Below are 12,273 nucleotides of genomic sequence, written 5' to 3'. Positions count from 1 at the left end.
TTTTCTTCCTTTTCCCCCTCTTCACTCTCCTGGAGTGTGGATGTCCAGGTCAAGAACGTGGGGAGTTTTTCCTCTGTTCAGATCAACCAACCTGCCTTGTGGGAACTGGAATAATTTGTTCCCTCTCAGCAGGAACTAGAATAAAGTGTTTGATACTTGGTTCAGGGGAGCAAAGGTCAAGTGTATCCTTGAAAGTAGAGATTAAACTTCTCTGTTACAGTGAAAATCGGATGAATGAAAGGGGTAAATGAAAAACGTGGTGCCCCCCATTTTTGTCCAGCCATGTGGAAATTTTTCTTCAACCGTGTTGATTCACGTGCTGATTTTTGTGGGCTTATTTATAGTAGTTTTGTTCCTTTCAAGGAGTTCTGGCACTTTTCTAAGGGTGGGGCTCAAACAAATTAAACTTTGAGGGTGATATTCAAGTTTGATTGACCCTGATTAGATCATGTAGTTACCAGTTGGGTTTTTTTTCCTAGGAAGGGGAGAAACTGACTAACTGAGCACCTACCTAATGGCAGATAACGCTGTGACCTTGCTCACAAGTGCCTGGGTTCTGTGGCTCACAGTCAGGAAATGGTCGACACCAGGATGCAGTCCCTGTCATCTTCCAACTTGATATTCATTTCTTGGCATTTCTTTCTGAAACAAATTACTATCCCAAACATTTATTTGCTTGGCCTGCCTTAACAGAATGCTGAATTTTAGGGAAAAAGACTTGGGAATGAGATAAGATGGTAAAAGGGGACGGTTAGCTGGGAAAGTAAGGCAATTCTTTGATATTTCAGTGAGTGGCCTCCGTCCCCACAACCCTAGTTTTCCTGAAGGGGGGGCTCTGGGTATTGTCTGCTGAGACAGTGGTGTGGTTAGGTCACGTTCACATCTGCCAGTACTCAGTGTTTGGTATTTTGAGAAAGGGAAGGGGTTGGGCTGATGAGTTGCCACCTCAATAGTGTCCCTTAACCTGACATACCTTGCCTTACCCCAGAAAACTCCTCGCTCCTTCCAACTCAAAACTTGCCTTGCCAAGCAGTTGAATTTTAGTTACACAGTACTTGAAATCATAACCAACAGCAAACAGTGTTCTTTGTTGTCAGAAGCACGACTCGTAAGAGTGCCTGGGACCCCTTGTGGGAAGTGCTCTTTTTCTGAAATTGTTCCGTTTAAGTTGATTCATCCTCAAACCTCTGGTGATTTGAGATGGAGGCTGTGGCTTTGTCCAAAGGCATAGCTACCCTCCCTGCTGAGTGGAGGTGTTCTGTCAAGAGGAGGTGGAGAATGGCTGAGGTTCTCCAGGCAGTGCTTTTATGTGGCTTGTGGAACTTGGTACTTAGGAGAAGCCCTCAGGTTTAGAGCCAAGGAAACGGCAGTGGTTCTACTGGCCTCTGCTGCTTTTGATCTAAAAATGATTTTTGGTTTGAATGGCACAAACCACATCTGAGAGGTTTATGGGTGCTTCACCTGGAAGGGTTCTGGTGTTAGGGTTTGATGGTGGTTCCTTTATCCTGCTGTTAGAGGTGAGTCAGGTCTCACCCAAGCTCTGGGAGTAAGTGGGATTATTAGCATTTAGTTCTTGTCCTTTAAAAGGCTTCAATGTTTGGCCTCAGGGTCCTGGGACTTCTCTGGTGGTCCAGTGGTTAAGGACTGCACATTCCCGGTGCAAGGGGCTCGAGTTTGATCACTGGTCAGGAACTAAGATCCACATGTGACGACGACGATCCTTTGTGCCACCGCTAAGACCTGACATGGTCAAATAAAAGTCTCAAGTGTCTAGTGGGTAGGTTAGTTTGGGGGACTTGCAGGAGGATGGGTAGAGATGGGTGAAGACAGAAATAGCAACTGAGGGAATGTGTTGGTGGTTGATTCTGGTGCCAGTTCATCCTTTGGTGAAAAAATAGGCCCTGAGGGGTTTGGACTTTGGATCCTCTGCTCTTTGCTGTATTCCCCTGTAAGCAGCACCTGGCTGGTGATAGCCAGTCATGTTTTTCTGATGAGGATTGTAGGCTGCTGGCCTTTTGAGTTCTAAAGAATATATTATTAACAGTTACTGAAAATGTCCTGTGATCTTGAAGCACTAGGCATCTGGCTTTTTGAATTGGGACAGGCTAACTTAGGAAGAAGCCAGGGGGAGAATGTTATGGGTGGGTGGGGAGAAGTGTGCTGCAGGTCTGATTGTCACTGCCTGATTTCTCAATCTTTTTCACCTTTGCCCCCCACCATGTACTGGATTTCAGTAGCTCAGATAATAGTGCAGAGGTTAGGTCACTGAGTCAATCATCCACCAGGGTTTAATAAAATTTTTTTTTTAATTGAATTTATCTGGTCACACCAAGAGTCAGGATCTTAGTTCCCTGACCTGTAATCGAACACGTGCCTCCTGCAGTGGAAGCATGGAGTCTTAACCACTGGGCTGCCAGGGAATTCCCTACCAGGGGTTTTCTACCAGGTCCTACTCCCTGTACTAGTCTGAGAGGCTCAGCTCAGGTCCATCGCAGCTATTCCTCTCCACCCTTTCCAGAACTCAGAGTACCTTTCCTATCTTTGGGCCCTCAAAACTTTGACTCTTCCATCTTTAACTTTTTCTGTTGTTAATAATTTAGACAACAGGTTTCCACAAAAATCTTGTTCACCTGCCCCATGCGGTGAGCTTCGTGCTGCTGGGTGTGTAAGAACTGAGAAAGCAGTGTCAGGTGGAACTTGCGGTCAGGTTTGACTTCTGGGCTTGTAGAAGTTGTTTGGTTCACAGTCCTTATGGTGTTGGCTGTTAAGAGCTTTAGGAGACCATTGAATCTAAAATTGCTATTTTTTTTTTATATTGAAGTATATATATTTTTTATATTGAAGTATAGCTGATTACGTGTGATCATTTTAGGTGCACAACAGAGCAACCCAGCCACACATATGCATGTATCCATTCTCCCGTAAACTCCCCTCTCATCCAGGCTGGGACATAACTTTGAGCAAAGTTCCCTCTTCTATACATAGGTCCTTGTTGGTTAAAAAATTCTGAACACTCTTGAGGCAGTAACAGAAGTGTCATGAGATTGGGTCTGGGAATAGTGCTCTGTGGATGGATTGTGCTCTCAGCTCATTGGATTGGGGTCTTAACCTTAAATCTTGGGCTAATGGTGCTAGTGAGGAGGGCTCTTTTAACAGGAAGGACGATTGAGAGCCACCAACATGGAGACTGGCGACAAAAGGAGCTAGGACTGTGGGGTCTGATTGGAGATTGCTTGTGTGTAGTGGGGAACCAAGCTCGGGCCATTCGGGATATGAATGCCACGGAGGGTGGGGCGGGTACTGGGGGAAGAAACGAGCGAGGAGCCAGGCTTTTCAGGGAGCGCCCTGAGGCGTGCCACGGGGCGGCAGTGTTGCACCCGGGCTGCTTCCCAGTAGCTGTTCCGGCAGGATCCTTAGGGCTCTGCAGTGCAGCCCACTCAGGGTTAAGAACTTGTCTTAGATTTAGCCTGATGGCTATTTTTTTTTAAATTAATTGGAGGATTATTACAATATTGTAATGGTTTTTGCCGTACATCAGCCACGGGTATTTTGTTTCCCAGAATTAGAGGGGGAGTGTCCCCATCTTTGCCTGAGTGAAAGGGAAAAGTGTTAGTCTGTCAGTCCTGCCAGACTCTGACCCCATGGGGTATAACCTACCAGGCTCCTCTGTCCGTGGAATATTCTCCAGGCAAGACTGGAATGAGTGTATGTGTGCTTAGTTGTTCAGCCATGTCCGACTCTTAGCAACCCCATGGACTATAGCCCGCCAGGCTCCTCTGTCCATGGCTATTCTCCAGGCAAGAATACTGGAGTGGGTAGCTGTTGGGTCCTCCAGGGGATCTTCCCAACTCAAGGATCAAACCCAGGTCTCCCACTCTGCAGTCAGATTCTTTACTGTCTGAGCCATCAGCAAGCAAATCCCTGCATGGGAAGGAAAAAAGTGACTGTAGTTGCTCAGTTTCTGACTCTGCAACCTCATGGACTGTAGCCCACTAGGCTCCTCTGTTCATTGGGATTCTCCAGGCAAGAATTCTGGAGTAGGTTGTTGATCCCTTCTCCAGGGAATCTTTCTGACCCAGGGATCAAACCTGGGTCTCCTGTGTTGCAGACAGATTCTTTACCATCTGAGCCATGAGGAAGGCTTGCTTCTGCAAACCTTGGCAGTCTGACCAAGGTGGCAAAGCAAAATCCTCTTCGGCAATGTGTCTTAAGTTGGATATGCACCTGAATCACTTGGAACTGGGTTCTAATTCAGCTTGTAGGTCCCCATGGGGCACAAGTTCTCTAGCAATGTTGATGGTGCTGTTTGAGCAGCACACTCTTAGAGCCAGACTCTGAAGTTCTGCAGGGATCGTCTGCTCATTCCCCCCCACCTCTGTGAAGGGGAACGTGATTTTGTATAAAACTTTCTCTGTGGACAGTTTGAGCCAGGAGCTAAGAAAAAGGTCACTCAGGGAAGGCTGGGCCCTGCATATGGGTTTTTCTAGTTAGCACAGGCCCAGTGAACATAGACTATTTGTTCCATTTGCTCTTTTTTCAGTCTTGTGATACTTAGAGGTTTGGGCAGGAAATGTCCATTGCTTGCTTCAGGTGCCTTTTGAAGCCATTGAACTAGGAACAAAAGTATCCTGGAGATCACTGTTGACACTAATGGGTGCTCTTTGTGGGCCAGTTGCTGCTAGGTGATGAGTTATGTCCTGTTATCCTTACTTTATAGCTGCAGATGCTGAGGTACAAACTGACCTTAAGTTTCATAACTGGTGAGTGAGGTGGACCAGAGATTTGAATATTTGGCTGTAGAAGTTGTGTCCTTAATTAGTATGCTGTGGCTGGTAGAACTCTGAGCCTCACCCTACTCTCCCTCCCTCCCCACCCCAATAAAGGAAAAATAAAGCCCCCAGGAAGTCTTTCAACTTAGGGGAGCTGTTTGTTGGAACCTTGTCTTGCCTCAGGCCTGCACTGGATTTTGTAGCTGCTCTGTTTGAGCATCTGCTGCGCAGGGAAGTGTTAGTTATGGCTCTATCTCCGAAACACTTAAGTTTCTATGAAGTCTTAAAAAAAAAAAATTACCTATCAGACACTAGACATACACAGGAACTGCTATTTATTTTTTTTCAAATTCAAAGCATGACACAGGTTGAAAAGATGTCTTTTGGGGGGAGCTTACTCTAATGGGGGAGTCCAGTGTAAAAATATGACTGTGGTTCGCTCTACCACAGGGACACTAGGTGGGAGTGCCACTGGAGCCCGGAGGAAGGCCACCTGTGGGCATGCTAGGACCGGGGGCTGGTTTCAAGGTGTCCAGATCTAAGGGACCAGCGTGTGCTAGGTAGGGCATGGGGTGTGAGGGAGCAGTGTTGGGATCCGGGGGTATGTGGCGAGGAAGGTAGGAGAGATTGGATGGGGTCACTCAGGGTCAGGCTGGAAGGCGGGCTCAGGTGTCCTAGTGTTAGGAGGGAGTCCATTTCCATCATCAGTTTTGATCACTCAGGTCCTCTTGACCAGTGTTTGAGTAGAAGCAGGGAGGTCAGGAGGCCTGCTGTGGGTAAGACATGAAGGAATAAGCCAGATGGGGGCAGTGAAGTTGAAAGCGGATGTGAGCTGGAAGAATGACTACATCTGGGTCTTATGGAATATGCTAGGGTTGCTTGTTTTCTGGTTAGGCTGCGGCTGTTGGCCATATGTCAGGGTACAGGCATAGTAAAAGGAAGACAACTTCCGGTTTGGGAAGTGGTAAGGTCCTTGTAGAACATAAGTGAACACGCATCTCAGGTTGAATAAGGCTTGGTTTATAGATATAAGAAGACTTGGCAGAAAAGGGCTGAGATGGACTGGGGAGCACCTGCATTCATTTTATGGGGTGGCTAGCGACAGATGAGTCCATGGGGTCCTGAGTGTTGGGACTGAGGGTGGGGGGACACTGGGGGGAAGCTCAGCTTTCCTCTTGGAGTCCTAAAGAGTGTTAGGAGCAATCTCAAGTGACGGCATAGCCTTGACAGTGGCCATTAGCTTAGCTTCTTGGAAGCTTCCTCCTACAGCAAACCACTTGTTTTCTCCTGTTGCTCTGCTGCTGCTAAGTCGCTTCAGTCGTGTCCGACTCTGTGCGACCCCATAGACGGCAGCCCACCAGGCTCGCCCGTCCCTGGGATTCTCCAGGCAAGAACACTGGAGCGGGTTGCTATTTCCTTCTCCAATGCATGAAAGTGAAAAGTGAAAGTGAAGTCGCTCAGTCGTGTCCAACTCTTAGCGACTCCATGGACTACAGCCCACCAGGCTCCTCTGTCCATGAGATTTTCCAGGCAAGAGTACTGGAGTGGGTTGCCGTTGCCTTCTCCGCCTGTTGCTCTAGTGATTCGGTAATTAGAGTAGGGAAACAGATTTCACAGATTGTGTGTGTGTGTGTGTGGTGGGGGTGGGGTGGGCGTGGAGAATAAACACTGCATTTGCTAGTTCTTGTGTCTAGGGAGGGTATTCCAAGTGAAGCCTCCATATGGCTTTGTTCATTCTGCACTGGTGTATCATTGTGAATGGCACACCCTGGACTGTCATACCTGGATCCCCAAGTCTGACTCCTGTGTATGGAGTATCTGACCTCCTTGGTGTCTGCCTGTTGCTTTGCATCCACCCCTCCAAGCCAGAAAGAATTGGGTGCAAAGTGTACCCAGGATGTGGTCTTAGGATGCTGGTTCCATAACAGCCTCTGGAAAGACTTCCTTAAGGTGCTGTTTTCTAGAAATAAATACTATTTTCTTTTGTTGACACAATTCCATCAAGAGAAGAAACAGCTGCTGGAAGTCATTTCCTAAAGTTTTGCTTTTGTGTTTGGCATGTTTTCTGGGATAAGTGTAACCTATAATCCCTTTTTGCAGGGGGTAGGGAGGAGCAGCCAAGCCTGCTGGTGTCAGTACCTGAAGGAACCCTAGGAATACTTGATTTGTGTTCTCCTGTTTAGACGATACTCATTGTTTCTCCTGAAAATGGCTCTAATTTTGCAGTTTTTTTCCAACGACAAATGAAAGAGAAGCTTTGTAGACTAGTCTATTTCTAAATGCATCTGTCAGATCTTGTTTAGTCCCTAGTCGTGTCTGATTCTTGGTGACCCCATGGACTGCAGCATGCCAGGCTTCCTTGTCAAATCCAGCCCCCCACAATTCCAGGCCCTTTGTTCATATCTCTATTTTAATTTTTAGACCTTGGCCACAAGGTTAACTCACGGTTCACAGGTCTCAAGGGCAGACCCTTTAGGGTGGCATCGAAGGAGCCACCAAATGGTGAGTGAGGGACTATTCCATGTGACTGAGGCAGGAAGAGTGAAGTGTTTGGGGAGCCTGCTTCCCTGCGCTTGGATATGTAACTCAGGTCCACATGTGCTTCCAGGCTGCAAGTAGGAAAACACACCAAGTACAAGTGGGATTTTCATGTATTGTGTATGAGAAAATCAGAGATTCCAGATAAGTTGGCTGGAACAGCCAGGGGTGGTATGTGGGAGCCCTTGCTGGAGAAGGCGCCTCAGCTCTGCTCCAGGTCGGCAACCAGGTAGGGCTGGGTGTCCCTCAGGGCCTGGAGGAGCAGATCCTTGCAGGTCACGTTCCAGGCTGGAGCAAAGCTGAAGAGTTTCCTCATCTTTTCCGAACTGGTGCGCTCCGCCCGCACTGCCTGGTACTGATCCTCTGTCAGGACCTTCCCGTACAGGGCATCCAGCACCCCATCCACGGCTGTGACCCGTGCGATGAGGGCCGCCCGATGCTGGTCCACAAAGTGCTGTCCTGGGGTGAGAGGGAGGAGAGGGGCAGAGCTGGCACCCAGAGTGGGCACTGGAGCCTGTCTGTCCCTCTTGAACACTTTTCCTTCAAATTGCCCTGAATGCAACCCTAAGGGGCAGGGCTCAACAGGACCTACATAGAGTGGGATGCGCTTAGCCTTACCTCCTTTTCAGCCAGACTTGGCCCCAGGAGTGTGAGTAGGTGAGTGGGAAGAGTTGGCCTAACTTTGCACGCCCTGAATGCTCTTGGCCTTGACAACAGATTTAGGCTGGGCAGGGGTGCGGTGGGGCGGGGCTGGTGAGGTGCCCAGGTAGGTGCGGTCAGGGATTGAAGGCCTTACCTGGCTTGGCTGTCTTCTGGAGAGGGGCTGGCGTGTGTCTAGGGCCTGTAAGAAAATGTTCAATGGTGTCTCCAAGTCTTTCTGAGGTCTTGGTCCGGAAGCCAAGGTCAGTACCCAGTGCGGGAAGCCTCCCCAGCAGGAGAAGCTTTTATGAAAGGGTAGGAGGAACAGGAAGCGAAAGCGCCGGGAGAGGCAAACGTTGGGGCTGGGAGGAGGGTGCAGATGAAGGGAGACTGGCTTGGACCTCGGTGGTGTGTGGCGGGGGCGTGCTCACCCTTACTCATGGTCTCCTGCAGCTGCTCCGCCACCTCCTGCATGCCCATGTCGCGAAGCACGAGCGCCGTGAGCTCGGCACCATACGCCTCCAGATAGTAACTGACGAGCTTATCGGTGAGGTCCACGGCGTCCAGAGGCAGCAGGGTGCCCCGGGGGATGCGTCCATAGCCTTCCCGCAGCGGCACTGAAAGCAGCTTCATCTTGAACTTTTTGAACTCGTCTGCGGTCAGGTTCTCTAGCGCATCCAGGATGGCATCGCGCGTGCACCCCATGTCTCCGGGGTCCTCCGCCGCAGCCGCCGCTTCCGCTCACCCCGGGTGTCTGCCTTTGGGAAGCTTGCTCTGGGGCGGGACCAGAAACTCCCCGCCTTCTCTCAATTCCTGTCTCTGCCTCTCTGCCCCAGAACGTTGCCCTCGGGTGTAAGACTTCCGACTACCCCGCGCCTTCCCATCCTCTCCCGGCCATTGGGGGGCGCCTAGATCGCATCCTCTGGCTGATCTCTGAGGGGTCGCCCAGATCGCATCCTCTGGCTGATTTCTGAGGAGTGACCCAGGAGACCAGTGGAAAAGGGCTCATGGGTGGTGCCTGCTTCTCTAGGCTTGGACTAGCTAGCCAGATCAGGAACCTGGTTTACTGGAGCATCAGGGCTTTGAATCATGGAATTTTAGAGCCCTGAAATCTCCATGTTTCCCTAAATCTTAGCATCCCCTCTCACATGTCATAGAATCAGAACCCTAACAGCCAGAACCAGGTAGCTTCCCAAATTCCACAAACTGGGAAGAAATGAGGTGTCAAAAAAGAGGGTAGAGGTAACTATGTGTGTTTTCTCTCTTTGAGCCTCGGTTTCCTGATCTACAAAATGGGGATGATAACACGCCTTTGTCCACTTTGTAAATATTCCAACATAACATGGGCTACCTGATGGTGCATGAAAAAAGTGTGTTAGTTGCTGATTTGTGTTCGACGCTTTGAGACCCCATGGACTGTAGCCCACCCGGCAGCCATTCCCTTCTCCAGGGGATCTTACTGACGCAGGGAATGAACTCAGGTCTCCCGCGTTACAGGGAGATTCTTTACCATCTGAGCCACCAGGGAAGCCTGATGGTGCCTGAAACCTTGCCAAATACTTCCTGGGAGAGCCAGGATTTGGTCCCCCAGGAACTGAATTTCTTGGGAATTGATGACAAGAGATAACTTGTAATGATTGAGAAAATTCTTTACTGAAGGGAAAGTCATGGGTAGAGAGTCATTCTGGGGTCAAGGGGCTTGACCCAGAAGAGTACATGCAACGTGGCGTGGGTTGGCATTGGAGGCCAAGCCGAGGCTGGAACCCTTCACTTGCCTTTCACGTGGCTGGGAGGGCCCTGCTGCTCTGCCCCTGTGGACCACATCAGCCTTGTCTTGCACCACATCCTGCCCCCCTTCCATCTCTGAGTTCCAGCTACATTGTCCTTTCAGTTCCGCAAATGTGCCAGGGTCCTTTGCTTCTCTAAGCCTTGGCACATGCTATTCCCTTCACCTGGAACTCTCTTCCCTCACTCTTTGTCTAACAAACTCTCAAGATTTTAGGTCTAAAGGTAAATGTTACTTTCTCTGGAGACCAAGTTCAGACTCTCTCCAGTTCAAAACACCTGCTACTTATTTGTAGCTCTCATAACAATTGTGACTATAAATTGCAACTAGCTCTGTGTATTTGTTTAGCATCAGTCTTCTCTGACAGGCTGTAAATATGCTTGTCCAGCTCATTGTTATAATCTGCAGCATCCAGAACAGTGCTGGGCCTATAGGAGCTCAATAACTTTTTTTGTGGGATCAATAATGAGTGAATAGGCCTCATGGCTCAAGGGAGATACCAGTAACTAAAGGTGTACCTTCCACATAGTGAAAGTGAAAGTCTCTCAGTCCTGTCTGACTCTTTGTGACCCCCATGGACTATATAGTCCATGGAATTCTCCAGGCCAGAATACTGGGCTCGGTAGCCTTTCCCTCCTCCAGGGGATCTTCCCAACCCAGGGATCAAACCCAGGTCTTCTGCATTGCAGTCGGATTCTTTACTAGCTGAGCCACAGGCAAAGCTCTACCTTCCACATAAGCTCTTCAGAAAGAGGCAGTTTTGGGAATTCCCTGGCAGTCCAGTGGTTAGGACTTGACACTTTCACTGCTGTGGGCTTGAAGCCATACAGTCTCCAGTTTTAATCCTGGCTCTCTTTTCTAGCTGGGTATGGGAATCCTACATTTCTCCCTCTCAGCTGGGTTGTAACGATTGCCATTCCTTCTAGTGCTGTGATCCTGACATTATTAGACATTTATTCGCTTAATGGGTACCCATCTCCCCACCAAAACATGAGTTCTAGGAGGGCAGGGACCTTGCCTGGTTCACTGATGTATCTCCAGCATCAAGAGAGTGCCTGGGTAGACTTCCTGGTGGTCTCATGGTGAATCCACTTGCCAATTCAGGGGACACGGTTCCATCCCTGATCTGGGAAGATTCCACATGCTGCAGGGCAGCTAGCCCATGTGCTCTCGAGCCCATGTTCTGCAACAAGAGAAGCCACCGCAAGGAGAAGCCCACGCACAGCAACTAGAGAACAGCCCCTGCTTGCCACAACTAGAGAAAGCCCGCGAGCAGCAACCAACACCCAGCACAGCCAAATACGAATTAAAAATAAAATAGAGTTTGACTTAAAAAGAGAGTGCCTGAGACAGCAGATGCTCAGTGAAGATTTGCTGAATGAAAAAATGACTGAGGCTGTGTTTAGGTGCAACACGTTGTATTCAAGAGCTTCCGGCAGAGTAGCAGGGCCTGCTCCCCATCCATGTCCATGCTGCCCTCCCTGGGCTGGGCTGGGGAGTACTATGTACCAATATCCTCACCATGGGTGGCACTTATGGTCCAGTAGCCAGTGTTCCCTGAACCTTTTCACTGACTTTTGTGCACTGTGGCCAGAAGGATACATCTTTCTAGTCCACATATTGATCCTGTCCCTCCCCTGCTTGAAAACCTCCTATGACCTCCTCAGTGACCCCAGAATCAAGTCCAAGCTCTCTGGCATGGCCTTTACGGCTCTTGCTAACTGCCTCAGCAGCATCGTTGGCCTCTGGACCTCTGCACATGCAGCAGTTGTTCTCTGCTTGGCCTCTATTCCCTCCTGGTCTGCTTGATGTGTTCCAGCTCTCCTCCAACATGCATCAGGAGTCACTTTGTCTAAGAAATAATAAAAAAATGAGCCCTGTGTATAGTCTGTGATCCTTCACATGCAGTATTTCTCAGCCTTCCAACAGTCCCTTTGGGATAGGGAACAGTGGCCCTATTGTACAAGTGAGAAGAGGCTCAGAGAGGTTGAAGGACTTGCTCAAGGTCATATAACTGAGGGATCATGCAGGTTGGCTGGCTGGCTTCTGGGTCTGGCCAGAAGGCTGCTCTTCCCAGTTGGCTTTTCTGTCCTCTCTGTGCAAAATGAATTATTCCTTGGCCACACTGGCTGGATACCCTTATGACCCCTTTCTCACTGTTTGTCATACCGTGTGTCTGGTCACTCTGCTTTCCTCACCAGACTGAGGACTCCTTGAAGACTCTTTCAGGTCCACAGCACCCAGCACAAGACTTCGAACAGATTCCGCCTCAATGAGACTTCATGAAATGACAAACGAATCCTAGAGTCTAGAATCATAGAAACCTATTCTTCATCCAGGGGGTCGAAAAGAGTCAGATGCAACTGAGCACACATGCATGCATATGCACACACACACACACACACACACACACACATGTAACTGAATCACTTTGCTGTACCCCTGAAACATTGTAAATCAACTATACTTCAATAAAAAAAAAATTTAAAAATTAAGAAAAAATGTATTATTTAAGATTACTATACAGTCAACCTCATGGTA

General features: G+C 48.9%; 1 protein-coding gene across 3 annotated transcripts; it reads right to left on the bottom strand.

The window, feature by feature from the left end:
• Nucleotides 1-7,402: 7,402 nt before the first annotated feature.
• Nucleotides 7,403-8,702, bottom strand: LOC145532671 (apoptosis-associated speck-like protein containing a CARD). Of its 3 annotated transcripts, none has more exons than XM_081558198.1 (3): nucleotides 8,348-8,702; nucleotides 8,104-8,130; nucleotides 7,403-7,766 (listed from the first exon to the last, which is right to left on the bottom strand). In XM_081558198.1, the coding sequence occupies exons 1-3, from the start codon at nucleotides 8,649-8,651 to the stop codon at nucleotides 7,510-7,512; spliced, it is 588 nt and encodes a 195-aa protein (XP_081414324.1). In that variant the 5' UTR covers nucleotides 8,652-8,702; the 3' UTR covers nucleotides 7,403-7,509. The 3 variants fall into 3 exon arrangements, with proteins under 3 accessions (XP_081414324.1, XP_081414323.1, XP_081414325.1); XM_081558197.1 differs by having other exon boundaries at nucleotides 8,104-8,148; nucleotides 8,378-8,702; XM_081558199.1 differs by lacking the exon at nucleotides 8,104-8,130 and having other exon boundaries at nucleotides 8,378-8,702.
• Nucleotides 8,703-12,273: the final 3,571 nt, after the last annotated feature.

Source organism: Giraffa tippelskirchi, chromosome 13 (assembly GCF_054371585.1).
Source record: "Giraffa tippelskirchi isolate mGirTip1 chromosome 13, T2T-mGirTip1v1.2.pri, whole genome shotgun sequence".
Taxonomy (NCBI): Eukaryota; Metazoa; Chordata; class Mammalia; order Artiodactyla; family Giraffidae; genus Giraffa; species Giraffa tippelskirchi.
Note: the sequence above shows the minus strand (reverse complement) of the source record. Positions and strands in the feature narration are given on the sequence as shown.

Coding starts and splice junctions, on each gene's coding strand:
- LOC145532671 (XM_081558198.1), bottom strand. CDS start 8,651: ATGGGGTGCACGCGCGATGCCATCCTGGATGCGCTAGAGAACCTGACC. Junction 8,131..8,347: donor CCCCGCCACACACCACCGAG/GTCCAAGCCAGT, acceptor GACACACGCCAG/CCCCTCTCCAGAAGACAGCC. Junction 7,767..8,103: donor CCAGAAGACAGCCAAGCCAG/GTAAGGCCTTCA, acceptor CTCTCACCCCAG/GACAGCACTTTGTGGACCAG.